The 23,603-nt window shown below is 38.0% G+C and overlaps 1 protein-coding gene across 1 annotated transcript; it reads left to right on the forward strand.

Annotated features, from left to right (window-relative positions):
- Positions 1–881: 881 nt before the first annotated feature.
- On the forward strand, positions 882–20,874 carry slc6a3 (solute carrier family 6 member 3). The gene is made up of 14 exons (XM_042755515.1): positions 882–1,483; positions 4,498–4,629; positions 6,631–6,844; positions 6,933–7,071; positions 7,406–7,540; positions 9,974–10,077; positions 10,195–10,319; positions 11,460–11,572; positions 12,053–12,181; positions 12,282–12,381; positions 18,679–18,779; positions 18,876–19,043; positions 19,984–20,055; positions 20,331–20,874. The coding sequence occupies exons 1-14, from the start codon at positions 1,225–1,227 to the stop codon at positions 20,352–20,354; spliced, it is 1,815 nt and encodes a 604-aa protein (XP_042611449.1). The 5' UTR covers positions 882–1,224; the 3' UTR covers positions 20,355–20,874.
- Positions 20,875–23,603: the final 2,729 nt, after the last annotated feature.

The raw sequence follows: 23,603 nt of genomic DNA on the forward strand, positions 1-23,603 counted from the left end.
GAGGAGGTGTCATAGAGCGGAGGAGGAGACATGGTGCTCGTCCTTCATATTCCATCTGCTGTGGTCAGTGTCTGCTTGTACCTGCGGGAGAAAGACCGTCCTCACTGCTCATTCACAAATAATGGCCGTAATTATGACACACGCTGACGAGCATCATCAACGCATGGAGAAGTAAGAGGCTGTTTGGAGAAGCGCTTTACCCCACACTGAAGGTAGGGTTTTACTGTGTTTTTACACTGTTTTTATTGCGTGATCGCTGTTTGCACAGATAGTTCAGATCTCAGAAGCTCAACAGGTTTTCTGAGGGTTTGTGCTCTTGTTTGGGCTGCAGTTGAGTTTGTCGTAGAAATTGGATTCAAACTATGTGATTACTTTCTTTATTGATTTCAGTATTTGCAGCTGAATCATGGAAAGATGTTTTGTTTTCACTGAATAAATAAATAAATAAATAAAAATTCACCCAGAATCTGCAAGTAAATTTCACAGATAAACAGAAAGAAACAAGTGAAACACTGAATTAAATGTAAAATTTGGAAGTAGAAGGACTAAAGTAGTATTTTCTATGTGCTCCAATAATCTTTGTCTTATTTGGAAACTGAAAATAATTTTAAGAGTGTATATAGCAATTGATTTAAACACATTTTGGTCTTTATTCATCAATAAAATAATACACTGTTAGAAAAAGGTAGGTAATTATCTTTTAAATATCTTGTAAACATCCAAATTTCATGTTTAAGTCATTCCTTTTGTGAAATTTACTAACATTTTTTTTCTTCACCATTTTTTCAGTATATGGACATTAATTGTAAACAGTTAAACTGTGCAGCTATAAGGAGATATACGGTATTATATACATATATTAAAATGACTTTCATTGATGAAAGAATTGATTTGGTGATTAAATAATGTTCTGAATTGAGTAAAACAGTTTATTTAGACACATGTGGCATTAGCTAGATGGATTTATAACATGTTTATTACAATATAGTAACACGTTTATTACGATATAATGACTATTTGAAGGCCGACTGGCTCTGCGTGTGCTGTATCTGCTGACTGTGGAGTAGCTCGCTCTAGTTGAGACTCTTAGCGAGCTCAGGTCTGGATTTCTGATCAACATGGCTGCTTTGCTCCTCCCTCCGTCTCTGTTCTCCTCGTCCCGTCAGAGAGGCTTCTGTGTCTGAGCCACTCTCTCGTCCTCCACGGACCGCCAGCGTCACACACATGTCCTCGGCCATGGCCCCGGTCAAACCCTCCGGCACCGCCGGCCCCAAAGAGGTGGAGCTGATCCTGGTGAAGGAGCAGAATGGGGTGCAGTTCACCTCCTCAGCTCTGGTCAGTCCCAGCGGTCAGACACACCCCTCCGGAGAGGAGCGCGAGACCTGGGGCAAGAAGATCGACTTCCTCCTGTCCGTCATCGGCTTCGCTGTGGACCTCGCCAACGTCTGGAGGTTCCCTTACCTGTGCTACAAGAACGGTGGAGGTGAGACGGACATGTTTCACAAAGCCATGTGGAAGAAATTGATTAAACTTGTGCTGGAATATCGATTCTCTGTGGATATCTGACATTTAGAGCTGAATCAGACAGCCTGAGAAATCAAGAGAGATGTCGATGTAAAATGTTAAAGTTTAATGATGTAGGGCCTTTAAAACCTTGAAAAAATAAAAATAAATAATAATAATAATAATTTGAATCCAATGTGCATAGATTTATATAGATTTAAAATTTTGTTTTTTAATTAAATGTTAAGGCTGTGCTATTATCCAGGGTTATAGTTAACTAAACTCAACCCGGCCTAATTATTTAAAAAATTCTCCTCACAGACCTCTAATTTAAAAAAAAAAAAAAAATAAAAAGATCTTAAACTTATTTTATTTCAGCTGGTCACCAAAGCAACATTTCTCATTTTCATTAAGTTTAATATGACGTACTAAAACAACTAACACTAATATAAAAATATAGACATATTTAAATAAAATAAATGAATAAATTCAAATTTAAAAATGAACTTTAAGATGAAAAAAAAAAAAAAATAGACATATTTAAAGGGCCATGGAAAAAAAGTAATTGAAAATATAATAAAAAACTATAATAGTATTTTAATGGTACTAAAATACTCTTTTGGTACTATTTGGACACACATTTAATTTTTTGATTTGATTTTTTTTTATTTTTGTTTTATGTTTTGATTTGAGTGCTTTTGTATGCATCTTTATTTACGACACAAACATTTTTATCGCGCGGTTATTATTATAGATTACGTTTATTATACACAAACATTTTAGTTAGTATTATTTATTATTTTTTTTATTTTCTATTATTATTATTTTATTTATTTTTATTATTTTATTTACAAAATTATCATTTTAGTGATTATTTTTATTGTTATTTTTTATTATTAGTATTTGTTTTTTTTTTATTAATAAAATTTAAGTTTTTATTATTATTATTTATTTTTATTTTAATTATAACATTTTAATTATTATTATCATTTAGTTTATTTACAAAACTAGCATTTAAGTTATTATTATTATTATTATTATTTTATTTATATTTTTTTTTTTTATTATCATTTAGTTTATTTACAAAACTAGCATTTAAGTTATTATTTATTATTATTATTATTATTATTTAATTTATTTACAAAACTAACCTTTAGTTGTTATTATTTTTATTGAGTTATATTTATTGAAGGCATAATGAAGTGCTCCTCACGAATGTTCCTCCTTCACATGTTTCACCTCATGCAGGTGGTTGGCGAATGTTTGAGTGAATCTAGACAAAGAAGAAGCTGAAATATCAGTGAGCTGTCATGGTGTTATTTCAGAATTCTCATCACTGCTCTGACTCCAGCGTGTATATTAGATTAGATTAGATTCAGCTTTATTGTCACTGCACATGTGGTACAAGGCAACGAAATGCAGTTAGCATCTAACCAGAAGTGCAATAAGCAGTAAGTACAGAATATACAAGGTCTACAATATGTTACAAATGTACAATAAATATACAAATAAGGCAGTACTATGGACATAATTTACAGATTTTTAAATACTATCAGCATGATATACAGATAGGTGTACTATGAGCATACTATACAGATGGATTATGTAATAAGTGTATGTGCACTATAAGCAGAAACTATGAACATATGAACATCATTTACAATGAACAGTAAAAAAGTGCATAGAAATTATTCCAGTGTGCAAACAGATAACATATGAACATCATTTACACTAGTGCAATGGACAGTAAAAAAGTGCATAGAAAATATTCCAGTGTGCAATGTAAGCCTGTGGACCAGCATGTGGATGTTCCTGTGGCTCACTGGTAGAGCATTGCGTTAGCAACGCAAAGGTTGTGTGTCCGATTCCCAGGGAATACACTTACTGGTAAAAAAAAAAATGTATGGCCTAAATGCACCGTAAGTCGCTTTGGATAAAAGCATCTGCTAAATGCATAAATGTAAATAAATGTAAATGTATGCTAGATGTAGTGATGAGGGGTGAGGAATGTGTGTGGTTGGTGTGTGTGTGTGTGTGTGTGTGTGTGTGGGTGGGTGGGGGGGGTGTCAGAGGGCAGAATTCAGTAAGGAGACAGCTGTAGGGAAAAAGCTGTTCATGACTCTGCTGGTCCTTGTCCGGAGGCTCCTGAAGGTTAAACAGTCCATGGTCAGGGTGAGAGGAGTCCTTTAGAATGCTGTGAGCTCGACGTAGACAGCGTTTCCTCTGGATGTCCTCAATAGCAGGAAGTGGTGTCCCTGTGATGCATTGGGCATAGAGTGTGAGTGGGAGGCAGTCCTTGAGGTGTGCTAGGACCAGTCGCTCGAAGCACTTCATGACAATAGGTGTGAGTGCTATGTGGCGATAGTCATTCAGGCACATCAGGGAAGAGTGTTTCGGCACTGGCACAATCGATATGGACTTAAAGCATGTTGGCACATTTGCTTGGGTGAGGGACAGGTTGAAAATGTCTGTGAAGACCCCTGCAAGCTGCTCTGCACATGCTCTAAGCACACGTCCAGGAATGCCATCCGGGACGGCAGCCTTTGTGCCTTGCGATCCGGCTCAATGCAGTGTGGACATCTGTGGAGGTGAGTTTGAGGGTTTGGTGATCTGCTGAGTGTGTGATCTTGGAGTTGCTTGGCTTGTAGTCACTGATGACCTGGATGCCCTGCCACATGCGTCGGGGGTCAGAGTTGAAAAAGTGTTCCTCTACCTTCAGCTTGTAGCAGTACTTGGTCTTTTTGATGCCCCTGCTCAGGTTAATCCTGGATTTGCTGTAGGCCTGAGCGTCATCTGACCTGAAGGCAGTATTGCTGGCTTTCAGCAGAAGTCGCACCTCCTTGTTCATCCATGGCTTCTGATTAGAATATGTTGTGATCTGTTTTTCTGTTGTAACACTGTCAGTGGTGGTGTTGATGTAATCCAGTACAGAGGAGGTACTGGTATATGTGAGTGTGTCTCATGATGGTGCTCTGTATGGTGTGGTTGTGTCAGGTGCGTTCCTGGTGCCGTACCTCTTCTTCATGGTGATCGCTGGGATGCCGCTCTTCTATATGGAGTTAGCTCTTGGTCAGTACAACCGTGAAGGAGCAGCAGGAGTCTGGAAGATCTGCCCCATCTTCAAAGGTACGTGACCTTCAGAAAGTTTCCTTTTGTGTGTGATGTAATACATGGGGTCTTCAGGTGACAGCGATGTTTCGATAGCTTTTATTTCTTTTCTTTCCACATTATGCAAGTCAATGGCTACCAGCAACTGTTTGGTTACCAACATTCTTCAAACTTTATATGTTCAAAAGAAGAAAGAAACTCATACAGGTTTGGCATGACTTGAGGTTAAGTAAATAATATAATATTATAATATCCCTTTAAAATATAATCAACTTTAAGGGAAAAATCAATATATATACAGTATATATATATATATATATATATTTTTTATGATTTTTTTATTTCAGCTAAGCAAATATTCATAATTTCAACTGAATTTAATTTTCTGTACTAAAATAAAGCTAAAATAAAAACGACAAAACACAACAAAGTTACTAAAGCTTTGACTAAAAATTAAACCTATTCTAGTAACTTAGTGATAGTAAAATAAAACTGGTTTGCACATATTTAATCTTAATCAATTTTTTGATCTAAATACTTTTGATTTGATGCTTAAAATTAGTTTTGCACACAATTTATTACAAAACTAACATTTTAGTTGTTATTTTTCTTATTGGTTAATATGGTACAGCATATTAAATATAAATGATAAAAAAGGTTTGTGGTGTGATATGAGAAGTGCTTTAAAGAAACTGATGCGCTGATCTGAAGGAGCTGTACTGACAGAGGTTAGGACTTTATTATTCTCCGTATAATCATATAGTGAACTCAAGAGCCCCAGGCAGCTCTAGTGAAGAAAACGGCTCTTCGCTGAAGCTGCTTGTCTGTACTTGTCTGTTCTTTAAAAGTCAACACTGTACTTCTGGCATTTTCCACAAACAGTGTAGCAAAAAATTACTTAATATAAGGAGAAAATTATCATACGTGTCAGTAGGTCAGAATTAATATTATATGAGCTCATTTATTTTATACTTTATATGTGATTTGTCTTTAATTCCCATTTATTTCTTCAGAATTAAACACAATTTTAAATTATCATAAAAAAGTAGCCTAAATGAAGCTGTTCTTCTGCAGGCATTAGTTAACGTGAGACTAAACACTGGTATTATTTACAGTATATTATCATGTATTTATCATTATAGTTTGATTATTAATAAAGCGTGTTGTTTAATGTTCAATATTTAATAATGAATATATTTTTTTTAATTTTACAAGGTAAAATAAATGAAGCTGTTGGTGAATGCAATCAACAGGACATGTTTTTTTTATTACTGTCAAAAGTCATGATGTCACTTCCTTGTTTGTTTGTTTGTTTGTTTGTTTTTTGCAGTGAAGTAAAATCATGTTCTAATAGGGTTCTACACAAAACACAATATAATATTACATTTTTGCTTAGTAAAAGTTAGTAAAAAATTATAATTTAAAAATTATGTTAAAGTAAAATTAATTATTAATAATATTTTAAGGTCATTTTAAATGTAGTCTACAAGAAAAGATGAAATAAAATATAACACGTAAATAAATAAATCAATAAAGAAAGATAACTGAAGTACAGAGAAAACACTATACTTCAAAATTTCTAATTTCTATGTAGTTCTTGCCATTTATTTGTAATTATTTGTCAAATTTAAGCAAATCACATTCATTTAATTAAAGCTAATCTAATTTCAGTAAACCTATACTCCATTTATTTTTTGAGTACAGTTTATGGATTCCCTCAACAGAATTTTACATTCTTTTATATTATACATTTAAATATATTTGTCATCATCTGATATTCCTGCTGATGAGGTCATCTTATGTAAGTTAGTAAGTAAAATGTATTTATATAGCACCTTTCACAGACAAAGAGTCACAAAGTGCTTTACAATGATATCAGTAAAACGAATCAAACATGCAATAAAACATAAAATCAAAACAAATGAGATCCCATCTTGGACCAGGTTAGCTGGTGGCTGAATGCGCAGCTGATGGTGTTTCCAGCACGAGTATCTTCATGTTTCTGCTGGTTTTGCTCAGGCGTGGGCTTCACGGTGATCCTGATCTCGCTGTACGTGGGCTTCTACTATAACGTGATCATCGCCTGGGCTCTCTTCTACCTGTTCTCCTCCTTCTCCGGGGAGCTGCCCTGGATCCACTGCAACAACACCTGGAACAGTCCCAACTGCTCTGACCTCAACTCCACGCTGCTCAACGACACGTACAAGACCACGCCGGCGCTCGAGTACTTCGAGTACGTGTACATGACGGTCACAAACACAGAAGAGCCAGTCTAGACTGGCGACTGTAGCGTATGATCACGTGTTGGTGTTGATCCGCAGGCGAGGCGTGCTGCATCTCCACGAGAGCTCCGGCATCGATGACCTGGGTCTGCCGCGCTGGCAGCTCACCTCCTGCCTGGCCGTGGTCATCGTGGTGCTCTACTTCAGTCTGTGGAAGGGAGTCAAGACCTCAGGGAAGGTTCGAGCTCTTACACAAACCCACTGATCCGGCCTCAGGTGGTCTGCTGGTCTGCTGGTCTTTCCAAACTGGTGGTGTAAGCACCAAGCCCCTCTAAAATAAATGAAACACACCAGACTGGACAGACTAGAGACCAGCAAACACTGTGACTGACTGATTAGACTTATCACAACACCATTCATACAGTGTACGTTCGTCAGTCTACTTTACAGCTGTCATGCAACTGTTCTGTTCTTGAAATGAAAGTGAATGTTTGGTTGTTTGTTTTTTTTAGTATCATATAAATGTGATGCAATCATGTTGTACATTGCCATGTGTGTGTGTGTGTGTGCAGGTGGTGTGGATCACAGCCACGATGCCCTATGTCGTCCTGACCGTCCTGCTGTTGCGCGGCATCACACTGCCTGGAGCCATCGATGGCATTAAAGCCTACCTGAGCGTGGATTTCCTGCGCCTGTGTGATGCTCAGGTACACACACACACACACACACACTTGCATTTGCATAGGCATAATGGTTTTTATACTGTGACTGACTGATGTCAATCCCATGGCAGAAACAGAAAAAAAAAATAGAGACAAAATTAGTGTAGCTGCTGTTCCAACCAAGCAAAATTTATTAGTTTAACCCAAGCTAAAGAATAATAATGTGCATTTGATCAGATATAACTGCAGTACAAGATTATGAGATGCATTATTTGAATGCTTGACCAAAGAGGAGTGTTTTTAATCTAGATTTAAACAGAGAGAGTGTGTCTGAACCCCGAACATTATCAGGAAGGCTATTCCAGAGTTTGGGAGCCAAATGTGAAAAAGCTCTACCTCCTTTAGTGCACTTTGCTATCCTAGGTACTATCAAAAGTCCAGCGTTTTGTGACCTTAGGGAGCGTGATGGATTGTAGCGTGGTAGAAGACTAGCTAGGTACGCAGGAGCTAAACCATTAAGGGCCTTATAAGTAAGTAATAATATTTTGTAACTTATACGGAAATTAATAGGTAGTCAGTGCAGAGACTGTAGTATTGGGGTAATATGATCATATTTTCTTGACCTGGTAAGGACTCTAGCCGCTGCATTTTGGACTATCATCAGCATAACAGTGGAAACTAATCCTGTTTTTTTTTTTTTTTTTTTGTGTGTATAATTTATGTATGTTTATTGAAAATGTATGTTGAAATTGGAAGATTCCTTGTGGCACTCCATATTTTACGGTGATAAATGAGATGACTCCGCATTTTAAATAAACCAAACTGGTAGCGATCGGACAGGTAGGATGTAAACCAACTTAAAGCCTGCCCTTGGATACCTGTATAGTTTTGTAACCTATCTATGAGTATGTCGTGATCTATGGTGTCGAACGCAGCACTAAGATCAAGTAAAACTAACAATGAGATGCAGCCTTGATCTGAAGCAAGAAGCAAGTCATTTGTAATTTTAACAAGTGCAGTTTCTGTGCTATGATGGGGTCTGAAACCCAACTGAAATTCTTCATAGAGATCATTTTTTTTGCAGGAAGGAGCACAATTGAGCAGACACAACTTTTTCTAAAATTTTAGATGTAAATGGAAGATTTGAAATGGGTCTGTAATTTGCCAGTTCACTAGGATCTAGTTTGTGGTTTCTTAATAAGAGGCTTAATAACTGCCAGCTTGAATGGTTTTGGGACGTGACCTAAAGATAACGACGAGTTAATAAATATTGAGAAGCGGTTTTAGTGGTTCCAGGTAACAGCTCTTTCAGTAATTTAGTGAGTACAGGATCTAATAAACATGTTGGTGGTTTAGATGCAGTGATAAGTTTATTTAGCTCTTCCTGTCCTATAGTTGTAAAGCACTGCAGTTTATCTTTGGGTGCGATGGATGAAGCTGAAGTATTAGACGCTGTAGAATCTACATTTGTTATTGTATTTCTGATGTTATCTATTTTATCAGTGAAGAAATTCATTACTATTTAACTGTGAGGGAATATTTAGATCGGGTGGCGTCTGGTTATTTGTTAATCTAGCCACTGTGCTAAATAAAAACCTTGGATTGTTTTGGTTGTTTTCTATGAGTTTGTGGATATGCTCGGCCCTGGCGGTTTTTAGAGCCTGTCTATAGCTGGACATACTTTTAAGCCTTTTGTTTTACAAGGACAGAGGAAGTGTCCTCATGAACCATGTTTATGTTGTAGTACCCATGTCAATATACAAATCTGTGTCCTCATAAACCATATGTACCAGTACACAAACACAGACACACACACACGCGCACACACACATACACACACACACGAGTCTGAATCTGTGTGAATGACTGATCAAAACTGTAATGCAAATGCGTCTGGATCTCAAAGAGTGGACGATCCATGAGTGTTAAACCCTTTTGCTGCTCTTTAATGCAATTATATTCTATGTGCATCTACAATTTCCTGAGTCCTCGTAATTAAAAAAGCTTTAAAAACATACTAAACAATGCTTTATTAAAAAAGTAGAAATGTCTGTATTTTGTGAAAGGGTTAGGGTATGGGGACAGAAAATACAGTTTGTTCAGTAGAAAACCATTGTGCCTATGGAATGGAAACATAAAACATGGAAACCAGTGTGTGTGTGTGTGTGTGTGTGTTTACGAATCAGTCTCATATCAATGGATCATGTCCTCGTGGCGCAGCGGCAGGTGAAGTTACTATCAGCCTTAAGTAAGTTTTTCCATGATCTGCGATTCTTTCCCGGAGCACCACTTGGCAAAGAGACCTCAAAGCACAATTTCAGAATTAGATTAGACACATGTGTGCAGCAGCAATTTGTAAAATTACCCTGTATTCACAAGTGTCTTTCATCTTTCTGCTGAATGAGTTTCCTGCAATTATCTCTAATGATAGCTGTTGTTTGGGCCCTTTGTGCGGCGGCCGGGCCGTTTGTGTCGCAGGTCTGGATCGAGGCCGCCACGCAGATCTGCTTTTCTCTGGGAGTGGGGTTTGGTGTGCTAATCGCCTTCTCCAGCTACAACAAATTCAGCAACAACTGCTACAGGTGAGCAGAGAGTCGTGCAGAGCAGAGCAGAGAGAGCCCAAACACAGTTTCTCACACTTCACCGCTGAATTCAAAGCCCTTTGATGCATGTTTGAAGTGAGTGATGTTGTGTTACAGAGACGCCATCATCACCAGCTCCATCAACTCTCTGACCAGCTTCTTCTCTGGCTTCGTCATTTTCTCCTTCTTGGGTTACATGTCACACAAACACAACGTGGCTCTAGATAAAGTCGCCACAGACGGTGAGTGCATTTGTATGATGTGTCTGTCATGTGACTGAATATATATACATATTAATTTTTACGTGCTAATACATTTTTAGCATTTCAAGTTGCGTAAATTAACATTAGTTACAGTAGTATGAACAAACATAAATTAACAATGAACAACAGTATAGTTATAGTTCATGATAACTAATATTAACAGATGTAACTATATTGAAAAGTGTTGCCATTACATTCATTAATTAGGGAATTAATAAAATTCCTTTGAATTTAAGCCATGATTGCTCAAAAAAAAAAAAAAAAATTAGTCAAATAAGCAAATTAATAAATTAAGTCTCATGCATGTTATACAGCATTTAAATAATTTATTTTGGAATTTCTCAATTATTTATTTTAGAATTATTTAATTAATTCATTCAGTAGATATTCTAAACTATAATATTGGATTATAATTACACTAATAGAGCATTGGATATATGCTCAGTGCTTCACATTGTCTATAATATATTTATATATTTTATAATGCATTTTTTCCAGAAGCACTGAAGTCTTGATTGGTCTCAGATCAGCCTGTGATCGGTGTTCATCGGGACAGACTCTTATAAACAGCAGCGTCTGAGACAGAGAATTATTTTTTAGAGCAAAATCAATGTGTGTGTGAGAGGCAGAATGTCAGTGGAACGGAAACATGTCGATTTGTCTGATTCTCAACAGAGTTTCTGTTTCTGTTGGACTGATTTGTATTTGCTGTCACAATTATCTTTAGATAATTTTTGTTTTTTCTGCTGAAATGTTTTTGGAATTATTTTTTTTAAAAAAATATATATTTTAAAGTTTTTGTTTTTTAGTAAGTTTTTTTGTTTTTTTTTTTTTAATGATTTTATTTTTTTATTTTTTTTAACAAAGCAAATTTGAATTGCTTTTGTTATGTAATGTATGAGATAATTCAGATAATGAACACACACACACACACACACACACACACACACAGAGAATGAACAGATTTTTTTTTGGTGATTAGATAAAAAAAATAATAATAATAATGTGATGTTCATATAAATTCTAGATGAATACAGTATCTTGAGAGCTGCTCTCTGTGGTTTGTAATGTTGTGTATGATGTTGAGGTGTTGGGTCTTTGCTTTTTGCCTCTCTCTAGGTCCTGGTCTGGTGTTCATTATTTACCCAGAAGCCATTGCTACACTGCCAGGTTCATCAGTGTGGGCTGTGATCTTCTTCATCATGCTGCTGACTCTGGGAATCGACAGCGCTGTGAGTCTCATGCATTCAGAAGTCTCTAGACTATTTTAATATTACAGATCCATCTGGACCTGAAGAATCTTTGTAGAAACCTGTCATAACTTATAGCATCTTATTTTTTTTATTTTTTTTTTTTATTATTTTTTTTATAATTTTTTTTTTTTTTAGGTTTGTTTAATTTGAAATGTAAAAAAAAAATCAAAATGTTTCATTTCAATTATTTTCAGAAAGTTAGAAATCGTATTTGAATCATTGTATGAAATGTAAAAAATATTACCAGTATTACCCATTGGAATGAACAGAATTTAATGAAATTCCTTTGAATTTTTGTCATGATTGCTCAAAAACAGTCAAACTGTATGAAACCTACATATTAATAAAAAATAAATAAATATATAAATTGGTCAGAATGAGGGTGAATGCTGTAAATGATGCAGTGAATGGAAGCTGAAGTACAATGCGCTCAGTCCTAGATCAGTAACTGTTTTTCAGATGGGAGGGATGGAGTCTGTGATCACAGGACTCACCGATGAATTCAAGTTCCTGCACAAACATCGAGAGCTCTTCACGCTCTTCATCGTGGTCTTCACATTCCTCATCTCTCTCATCTGTGTCACGAACGTACGTGAGACACCAGCGCTCCTCTCATGAGCTTCATCTGATTGTGAGTCTCTCACACGTGTGAATGCGTGGAATCTCTCGTCTCTGTGTGTCTCTGCAGGGAGGCATCTATGTGTTCACACTGTTGGACCACTTTGCCGCCGGGACATCGATTCTGTTTGGAGTGCTGATTGAAGCCATCGGCATCTCCTGGTTCTACGGTGAGGATACACATAAACTGAAAAAATAACAGAAAATCTTATCTAACTGTATCTCACAATTCAGACTTTTATTTCTTTTGTATTGCATTTCTTGTATTTCTGCATTTATATTTTGCAATTCTGAGATTACATCTCACAATTCTGACTTTTTTTCATAATTGTGAGAAAAAAGAAGTTATAAATACTTTTTAAAGCTTTTTACCTGTGCCAGAAACAAGTTCATTTATTTATGGGTTAATTAAGAGAAATTATGATTCTTTACAATTCAGTTACAAGAAAATAAATATTACAAAATAGCTCAACACAACCTCATGGCAATCCATAACTATTTTATGTTTTGTCATATGAATTCGTACAATCTTATTCCTATGTCTTCTGCTTGCGTCCCAGTGACGGTTAAGTTAAAGAATGGATCTTCATGCTTACTTATTTTTTAACAATCATCCACATTCATTAGAAATGTACACCTGTTACAGCCGGCTCTTAGGCTGCAACAAATAGGAATCCAGATGCAACAATGCTTAACAAAACATGTATTTTAACACACACAAAAAAACGAACATAAATGTATCATAAACAAGGAAACGAGTTGGAGCCGGGTGGGACACTCAGCACCACGCAAAACATCGAGCTCCATGTGGCGATCCCTTCTCCACGTGCCATGCCAGCCACATTTAACTCTGTGTCCAAACAAGTGTCAGGTGTATGAGCCACACCCCCTCCAAGCGGCACCTAAAACACACGCGCACGCACGCACAGCCTAAGCTGGAACGTCACACATTAAATAGTTGTGTTTTTTCTGTGAGATTGTCTTGGTTTGTCTGAGTGTGATTTATCACTTCTGGCACTAAATATACACTTTTGCAACATAGAAATTCTCTTCAAATGTTTCAATGTAATTCAAGCATTGACTCCTGGAAAAGCCATTTATTTTCCTTTGGTGAACTGGCATGCGGTCACAGGTATGTGAACTTGGCAAACAGTCAAGTCAAGTCATTTTTTGCTTTATTGTCAATTCTTCCACATGTACAGCACATACATACAGAGAATTGAAATTACGTTACTCTCAGACCCATGGTGCATACAGATAACACTAACAGTAGAGCCTAAAAATCCAGATAGATTCAAATTAAATATAAAATATAAAATACAACTATACAAATAAGGGCATGTAAAAAATAATAAAAATAAAAATAAATTTAAATAAAGCAGTGCAAGGCACATGGCAGATAGAGTGCAAACCAGTGAAGTGAACAAACAGTGCAGATAAAAAGATTGTAGTGCAAAAAAGCTTATTCAGTCTGATTAAAGTGACAAAGAGCAGTTCTTCTTTAAACTGACTGAAGAGGTAGTAGAATGACATCAGTTCTATGCTGAATGAGGTAGTGAGCAGACCAATGCTTCACAAAGTGACTGGTGCAGGTCACAGTGTGTTAGTGGGAGGGGGAGTGGAAGGACCTGGGGATGGGGATCTGGGGGGGGGTGGTCATTGTTCAGTGGTGCCTGGGGCAGAAGAGGGACGGGGGGGCAAGTTCAGGAGCGAGTTCAGCTTTTTGACAGCCTGATGAATGAATGAATGAAGCTGTCCTTCAGTCTGCTGGTCCTGGCCTGGAGACTCCGCAGTCTCCTCCCTGATGGCAGCAGACTGAAGAAGCTGTGTGACGTGTGGGTGGGATCACCTGCGATGCAGAGGGCTTTACGGGTGAGACGGGTTCCGTAAATGTCCTGGAGGGAGGGGAGAGAGACACCAATGATCTTCTCAGCTGCTCTCACTATGCATTGCAGAGTCTTCCGGCAGGACGCATTGCAGGCGCCATACCACACAGTGATGCAGCTTGTCAGAATGTTCTCGATGGTGCCTCTGTAGAAGGTGCACATGATGGGGGCCGGGGCTCTGGCTCTTCTCAGTTTGCGGAGGAAGTAGAGACGCTGCTGTGCTTTCTTGGCCAGTGTTGCGGTGTTGTCGGTCCAGGAGAGGTCCTCTGTGATGTGCACACCCAGGAACTTGGTGCTGATCACTCTCTCCACAGTTGCACCGTTGATGGTCAGAGGGGCATGCTGAGTGTGCACTCTCCTGAAGTCAACAACAATCTCCTTCGTCTTCTCCACGTTCAGAGAGAGATTGTTGTCACTGCACCACCCGGCCAGGTGGCTCACCTCACTCCTGTAGTTTGTCTCGTCTCTGTTGCTAATGAGACCCACCACAGTCGTGTCATCCGCAAACTTAATAAAGAGGTTGGAGTTGTGTGAAGGTGTGCAGTCGTGGGTTAGCAGAGTGAAGAGGAGGGGGCTCAGCACACATCCTTGGGGGGCTCCAGTGTTCAGTGTGATGGTGCTGGATGTGTTGCTGCTGACACGTACTGCCTGAGGTCTTCCAGTCAGAAAGTCCAACAGCTGGACCAGTTTGTGAATGAGCTGTTGAGGGATGATTGTGTTGAATGCTGAACTGAAGTCTATGAACAGCATTCTGACGTATGAGTCTTTTTTCTCTAGATGTGTGAGTGCTGAGTGGAGGGCAGTTGTGATGGTGTCAGCGGTCGAGCTGTTGGACCGATATGCAAACTGGAAGGGGTCCAGGGAGGGGGGGAGGGCAGACTTGATGTGGTGCATGACTAGCAGTTCAAAGCACTTCATGAGAATAGGGGTAAGTGCAACTGGACGGTAGTCATTGAAGCAGGATGGAGACGGCTTCTTTGGGACTGGAATGATGGTGGTAGCTTTGAAACATGTGGGAACAACAGCCTGACTAAGCGAGATGTTGAAAATGTCTGTGAAGACATCAGTGAGTTCTGCTACACAGTCTCTCAGTACACGCCCAGGAATGTTGTCAGGACCCGGAGTTTTGCGTGCATTGATCCTGCTGAGGGATATGTTGAAAATGTCTGTGGTGAGATTAATCACCTGGTCACCGGGAGGAGGTGGAGTCTTCTGTGCAGTGGGGCTGTTTTGTTTCTCAAAGCGAGCGAAGAAGGTGTTCAGCTCGTTCAGCAGGTCCTGTCACAGGTCCGTGGTGGGGACTTGCAGTCCGTAATGGTCTGTATCCCCTGCCACAGGCTCCGAGTGTCTCTGCTGTCACTGAATTGATGGGTTATCCTCCTGGAGTACTGTCTCTTAGTCTCTCTGATGCTGCAGCATAGGTTGGCCCTAGCTGTTCTCAGGCCCCTCCTGGAGTAATGTGTCTTTGTATCTCTGATGTTGTGGGGGGATTCTGGTTGGCCCGGACAGTGATGGTCTTTGTGACTGTTACATCATCGATACACTTGGTGATGTAGGCAGTGACAGTCTCTGAGTACTCTTGGAGGTCTGTGGTGTTATTGTATGTGGCGGCCTGCTTGAACATGTTCCAGTCAGTGGTGTCAAAACAGTCTTGAAGAGCCTATGACAACCCTCCCGGCCACACTTGTATCTGTTTGTGAACTGGTTTGGCGACTTTAACGAGCGGTCTGTATGCAGGCATTAGCAGCGAGCGGTTCCTGAAGATCAGTGGGACCCAGAGAGTCATGGGCTGAGAGACACACACAGGCCCCGGGCTTCACTGGCCTTTCTGGAGGCTTAACACCTAAGCCTTTGGCCCTGAGCTCTGCTCTCGCTGCCTGCTGCGATCATACGTCAAGCCTGGATCAAACCCTGCAGCAGCACAGACTCACGGAGATGCAGGACGTCTAGCATTCTGCCTTTTTCATGAAAAACAAATGCACAACTCATGTGGAGCATGGCTTAATGCTGTCACTCAGCATTGCCATATTCACATGTTAAAATATAAAGCAGGTTTATTAAGAAGGGACTATGGGGGGTTGGGGGGAGCTGTCATAATTATAATGTTTTCCTTCATAACTCTGTGGCTGCTATAAATCTACATGCCATTTTGATATATATCATGGGAAATATTTATATCAGGCAAATGTACAGTCGTGGCCAAAAGTTTTGAGAATTTCATAAATATTGGAAATTGGTAAAGTTGCTGCTTAAGTTTTTATAATAGCAATTTGCATATACTCCAGAATGTTATAAAGAGTGATCAGATGAATTGCATAGTCCTTCTTTGCCATGAAAATTAACTTAATCCCAAAAAAACCTTTCCACTGCATTGCATTCATTGCTGTCATTAAAGGACCTGCTGAGATCATTTCAGTAATCATCTTGTTAACTCAGGTGAGAATGTTGACGAGCACAAGGCTGGAGATCATTATGTCAGGCTGATTGGGTTAGAATGGCAGACTTGACATGTTAAAAGGAGGGTGATGCTTGAAATCATTGTTCTTCCATTGTTAACCATGGTGACCTGCAAAGAAACGCGTGCAGCCATCATTGCGTTGCATAAAAATGTCTTCACAGGCAAGGATATTGTGGCTACTAAGATTGCACCTAAATCAACAATTTATAGGTTCATCAAGAACTTCAAGGAAAGAGGTTCAATTCTTGTAAAGAAGGCTTCAGGGCATCCAAGAAAGTCCAGCAAGCGCCAGGATCGTCTCCTAAAGAGGATTCAGCTGCGGGATCGGAGTGCCACCAGTGCAGAGCTTGCTCGGGAATGGCAGCAGGCAGGTATGAGCGCATCTGCACGCACAGTGAGGCGAAGACTTTTGGAAGATGGCCTGGTGTCAAGAAGGGCAGCAAAGAAGCCACTTCTCTCCAAAAAAAACATCAGGGACAGATTGATCTTCTACAGAAAGTATAGTGAATGGACTGCTGAGGACTGGGGCAAAGTCATATTCTCCGATGAAGCCCCTTTCCGATTGTTTGGGGCATCTGGAAAAAGGCTTGTCCGTCCGGAGAAGAAAGGTGAGCGCTACCATCAGTCCTGTGTCATGCCAACAGTAAAGCATCCTGACACCATTCATGTGTGGGGTTGCTTCTCATCCAAGGGAGTGGGCTCACTCACAATTCTGCCCAAAAACACAGCCATGAATAAAGAATGGTACCAAAACACTCTTCAACAGCAACTTCTTCCAACAACCCAACAACAGTTTGGTGAAGAACAATGCATTTTCCAGCACGATGGAGCACCGTGCCATAAGGCAAAAGTGATAACTAAGTGGCTCGGGGACCAGAATGTTGAAATTTTGGGTCCATGTCCTGGAAACTCCCCAGATCTTAATCCCATTGAGAACTTGTGGTCAATCCTCAAGAGGCGTGTGGACAAACAAAAACCCACTAATTCTGACAAACTCCAAGAAGTTATTATGAAAGAATGGGTTGCTATCAGTCAGGATTTGGCCCAGAAGTTGATTGAGAGCATGCCCAGTCGAATTGCAGAGGTCCTGAAAAAGAAGGGCAAATACTGACTCTTTGCATAAATGTCATGTAATTGTTGATAAAAGCCTTTGAAACATATGAAGTGCTTGTAATTATATTTCAGTACATCACAGAAACAACTGAAACAAAGATCTAAAAGCAGTTTAGCAGCAAACTTTTTGAAAACTAATATTTATGTAATTCTCAAAACTTTTGGCCACGACTGTACACTACAGTTCAAAAATTTAGGGTAATTAAAATTTTATATTTTTGAAAGGAATTAGCACTTTTACTCATCAAGAACACATTAAATTGATCAAAAGTGAAAGTAAAGACATTTATAATGTTAAAAAAGATTTCTATTTCAAATAAATGCTGTCCTTCTGTACTTTCTATTCATCTGTGAATCCTGGAAAAATACAATGTGTCAGTTTTGACAAAAATGTTGTTTTCAACATTGATAATTATCAGAAATGTTTCTTGAGCAGTAAATCATCATATTAGAATGATTTCTGAAGATCATGTGACACTGAAGACTGGAGTAATGATGCTGAAAATACAACTGCGCATCACAGAAATAAATTACAGTTTAACACATATTCACACAGAAAACAGCTGTCCTAAATATTATAAACATTTGGTAATAATATTTCAAAATATTACTGTTTTTACTGTCACTTTTGATCAGATAAATGCAGCCTTAATGAGCAGAAGAGATTTCTTTCAAAAACATTAAGAAATCTCACTGATCCCAAACTAAACTTCTGAGAAAGGACAGATCAGTGTTCACAGTGTTACAGTTGTTGTCACATTTGAACTTAGTTTGAAGCAAATGTCTGTTGTCTTTTAAATATTAGAAATGGGTCAGCTGATCTGTAAAAGAGGTCTTCAGCTTCGAAATTCAGTTTCCAGTTCAGTTACGGGATTTATAATTCATCGCTGCTATTACAGCCGTCCTCAGAGCTGCAGTATCAGTGACATTCATAGATTTGAGTTTGCATTCAAAGGCATGAGCACTTTGAACAGCAGAAGACAAATACTGGAGCTGCTGTGTGTGTTCAGGTGTGGATCGCTTCAGTGATGATATCCAGGAGATGATCGGACAGAGACCGGGCCTCTACTGGAGACTGTGCTGGAAGTTTGTCAGTCCGTGTTTCCTCCTGGTGCGTTCACAGTCTCTCTGTCCAACACAACACAAGTATCACCAATCTCCTTCAGGTACCATTAACCCATGCCTGTTTTCTCTCCCCTGCACTCAGTTCATGGTTGTTGTGAGTTTTGCGACGTTCAATCCTCCCAAGTACGGCTCATATTATTTCCCGGCGTGGGCGACGATGCTGGGCTGGTGTCTGTCCATCTCCTCCATGATCATGGTGCCGCTCTACGCCTTCTACAAGTTCTGCTCTCTGCCCGGAAGCTTCTGTGACGTAAGTATTTCATATTTCAAAACACTTTATCAAGATGAATCAAGTCAAGGTTCTTGGTGCTTCTCTAGTTCTTCTATGTGTCCTGAAGGTTATGTGAGAGTAAAATAAGAGTGTTTCATATTTCAAAATACTTTATCAAGATGAAATGTGTGAGATATTGAGTTCCATTTTATAATCTGAGCTAAACTTTGCACCTCATTTTTCTGTGTGTGAAACAGTAAATAAATCTACAGTGGGTATAGAAAAAATCAAAATAAAAAACCTGTTATTTAGCCTGGATTAAGACAGACAGTTTGGTTTTATCCAGCTGTCAATGTTCACACCCACTTAAAAACTGTGGTTCATAAGCTCAGATCAGATGATAGATAGAAGCATAATGAGAAATGTGTGGGGGTGAGTGAGAGAGAATTTTGGTCACACTTTGTGTTTATGTCTCACTGAGAGAGAGAGAGAGAGAGAGAAAAGAAAGAGAACTGTTGTGTGTGTGTGTTTGCCTCAATGAGAGAGAAACTGTGCCTAATGGTTTTGCTGCTTAGTTAATAGTATAAAATAAAATAAAAGTTATAAAAACCATTATTTAGGATAATTTGGGTTTAAAAAGGAGGTTCAGAGCTCAGATCAAATATGCTCATGAGCAGAATAAAGTCACACTTTATTTATTCTGCTATTACTAACTATAACTTTTGCCAATAACTCCTAATTTGCCATTAATAGTTAGCAACAATTGTTAGTTTAATATGGGGTTTGAGAATATTAATAGTTAGTAAGGCAATTGTTAGGTTTAGGTATGGGTTTTCATTTTTGCGCACAAGGATTAAACTCTCATCTCTGCACAGAACTCATAAAGCATGCATGGTGGCTTTGGTCATAGTGATGTCCCTGCGTTTGTCTGGCTGTTTCTGTGACTGTGTGTGACTGTGCTGCTGGATTATCTCGACAGAAACTAGCGTACGCCATCACTCCAGAGACGGAGCATCACCTGGTGGAGCGCGGAGAAGTGCGGCAGTTCACGGTAAGATCTCATCATACTTCATCTCATCGTACGGCTGAACCAGCAAGATTACAGCAGTTTAATGGGTGAACTTTCAATAATGCTAAACGTGACATTTGACTGTACTGTTATCACGGATACGTGGCTGTGAGGACAGCCGATCCTCTGCGCAGATGTGGTGTGATTGCTCACTAATGTTGAAGTCTTCAGGGATTTCTGATCTGATTTCTGCCTGCTTGCATATTTTTGGCTTGTGTTGTGAAGGGCGCTGTATGAATCTCACTTGTTTCTTGCAGCTTCATCACTGGCTGGTGGTTTGAGGTGATGAAGATGATGATGACGGCACACGAGGACTGGAGTTGTTTCTTTCTTGCGTCATCGGACATGGCTGTTTGGTGACAGTGTGTCAGGATCAGTTTCACTATACGATGACTGTTATGATGCTTGATGTTGTCCAACTGACTGTTTGTTTGTTTATAATATCTTTTCAACTGAGCCTTATTGATAAATGTGACTGAAGTGTCAAAAACTGTACAAAAGACATATTAAGCAACACTAAAGTTTAGAGACGTGTAAATAGTGCTACTGCAAAAAAACAAGAAATAAATCTATCCTCTTTGTGTTTGAGAAGTGGAAATGTGTTTATGACTGAACAAGTTCAGCTGATCACAACAAAGCTGTCTGAGTTTCACGCTTGCTTATATGAGCAGAAGAGATCTCTTCATCCAAGACTTTAGATCGCAATAAGGCTTAACCGTTGGTCACTCCGTGTTTGCAGAACTGCAGAAATCAGTCTGTGGGCATTATATTGTGAGCTCTTAGCCTTTAGTCCATGCAGTGTTTTGTGTTACAAACCAGTGAAACAGCAGCAGTGTTGTTTTGTGTTATAAACCGTTTTAATAGACTACTGGAGTTACACAAAAGTTTATTATTTATTATTATCATTTCTTAAATTAAATGATTTCAGTGCCTGCTGAAATTGTCAACTACTGAAATGTCAATAAAATGTTTATGTAAAAAGAAAAAAATAGAATTTTTATAACACTAATGCACTTATGTATTATTATTACTAAATTATGATTCATACGTTTTGTTTCAGTTGACATGTCATTTAATTCACTTAATTCATCATTCAAGTTTACACTCAAATCATTGTGCTGATATAATCAACTCAAAAATTTATATTCAATTTAACAAATAAATAAATGAATTGAATAAAATATTGCACACATTTTAATTTTTTTTTTTTTTTTCAAGATCGAAATTACCATAGTTGGTCACTTATCTCTTATCTTTTATCACAATGTCACTTTGAAGTGAATACAGTGGTGGTTTTTAAATTATATTAATCTGGTTTTAATAAATGTTGGTAGCCTATTTCCATCTTTGTCATCTACTAAGAAAAAAAAATGACTGCACTAAAGGTGCACTTAGTGATTTTCCTCCATTAAAAAAAATACAATTAAATTAAATAATAAAAAAGTACATTTGGAAAGCACGTGAAATTGTGCAATGCGGCAAAGACTGACATCGTTTAGAGTGATTTCATTTAGATACTCTAAAAAAAAAAAACAAATACAAAAAAGCGGGACTTCTTTTTTATTTTTGAGTAAAATGTGTTAAATGTTAGGAGAGATTGTGTGTTGTGTGCATTAAGTTCTTCAAATCATTCACCTTCTCAGAAACACTGAGTCCAGACACTGATTGTTGATAAACAGACAGTTTCCTTTTTTTCTCGGACTGCCATCTTTCTGAGGCGTGTTGGCAGTCAATAAACCATCAGACGGAAAGGTCGCACTTAATAAGGTAAGAGCAGAGGCCTCGCTGACCGCACAGATAAATGATTGTTTTGGCCTTTCTGGAGAGGACTTGTGTGTTCCTGAATCCTGCTTGTTGTTTATGTGCGAGGGCCTCAATCTGAGGAAGATGGGCAGATCAGATCGCTTCAGAGCTGTCTGACAGGCAAAGCTTCGTATGAGGCAAATAAATGATTGAGACGTGCAAATGACACACTAACCCTCACTGATTGAAGCTGATCAGCATCTGCTGACGCTTAGCACATCAACAGCAGAGCATCGCACCTGCAGAGCTCAGGACTGGACACTTACAGCACTTCAGCTTCATTCGTTATGAAAACATTTATTAGTTTCACATTATCACTTGAAAATGAGCAGGCTGGTGATAAAGAGTTGAGGCTGAGACCGACAGTTCTCTTACCTGGAGACATAATGTTGATCTTATGTCTGATTTGATCAAACAGTATAAAAGTTTCACCAGGAATTCACCCATCCATTCATAATACTGATGCTCCACTGATTTACAAAAAGAAATTCATTCCTTCAACTAAAAAAAAAAAAAAAAAAAGTCCATTGCAATTAAATACAAAAAGTTATTACTTAGCTACTTATTTATGAAAAGTAATGTATTACGCTACTTTTGTGTTATTTTTTTTCTAATCTGGCCTGGGCTTGCTTGTTTGTTTGAATACAAAAAAGGGTTTTTTTTTTTTTTTTTTTTTTTTTTTGCAAATGTAAAAGCACTTCACACCAAAAGTGAAATGGATGCGCCTCAAGCTGAAGGAAATGTAGATTCCTGTCTGTACAGTAGAGGGTGCTGCTCAAACAGACCTCTCTGGATTACATGTAGAACAGGACGCAGAAGAAGAAAGTTCAACACTCTTCATATATATATACACACTGTGTATATATATATATATATACACATATACATGACACACAAATGCAATGTTTATCCAAAAATCATCTTTGCTTATTATTATTGAATTGGATTGTCAAAGGTCAGCAGCAAAGAGACTGGTTAATAAAATGTGAACAAATACAAAAGGATTTCCGTCTTTATATTTTTAATTACTGCAGGTTTGCGTCATATTCTGAGTTTGCATTTGACTGTTTTTACTGATTTTGAATAATATGTTTATTTTCTTTCGCAATATAGTAAATAATATATTGTGTTAATATATTCCAAAATATTACAGAATATATACATACAGAATTGCCACTTTATATTGAAAAATTTGTGACAATATATTTACTTGTAGATTGTAATGTATGTAATTTTATATTCCGTATTTGTGATATATATCCATGTTTTTTTTTTATATTGTGATATATATCCATATATTTTTTTTTTTACATATATATATATATATAGTACATAAACTCGATCAATTAAGTTATTAAACTCCTTATCTAATTTTCCACCCACCATGTTGCCCTGTCTTTAACTATAATCCAGACACCTTTTAATATTTCAGTATATTTTTAGGTATTTTTTACACAAACTTTAATATATCAACTGGGTACATGTGCCTTTATGTAAACCCAAGCATTAACTCTTGAAAAGAAATCTATTACATGAGGGGGGGGGCAGTTTGTTTTCATTGCTACATATGTATTTTTTTAAATACATATGGTCCATGAATATATTGCAGTATATTGAAAAATATAAGCATTATTTTCCCTTTTTTAAATGATTCATTGCATGATATTTTCCAGTATATTTCCATATATTTTTGTTTTGTAATGGCTGCAATGACATAATTGGCTCAA

Source organism: Cyprinus carpio, unplaced genomic scaffold (genome assembly GCF_018340385.1).
Source record: "Cyprinus carpio isolate SPL01 unplaced genomic scaffold, ASM1834038v1 S000006714, whole genome shotgun sequence".
Classification (NCBI taxonomy): Eukaryota; Metazoa; Chordata; class Actinopteri; order Cypriniformes; family Cyprinidae; genus Cyprinus; species Cyprinus carpio.

What these genes read in the sequence shown, in the direction of transcription:
- slc6a3 (XM_042755515.1), top strand. Translation starts at nt 1,225, where the DNA reads ATGTCCTCGGCCATGGCCCCGGTCAAACCCTCCGGCACCGCCGGCCCC. An exon ending in GTGCTACAAGAACGGTGGAG is followed by an intron (nt 1,484 to 4,497) that starts GTGAGACGGACA and finishes TGGTTGTGTCAG; the next exon opens with GTGCGTTCCTGGTGCCGTAC. An exon ending in CCGGCGCTCGAGTACTTCGA is followed by an intron (nt 6,845 to 6,932) that starts GTACGTGTACAT and finishes GTTGATCCGCAG; the next exon opens with GCGAGGCGTGCTGCATCTCC.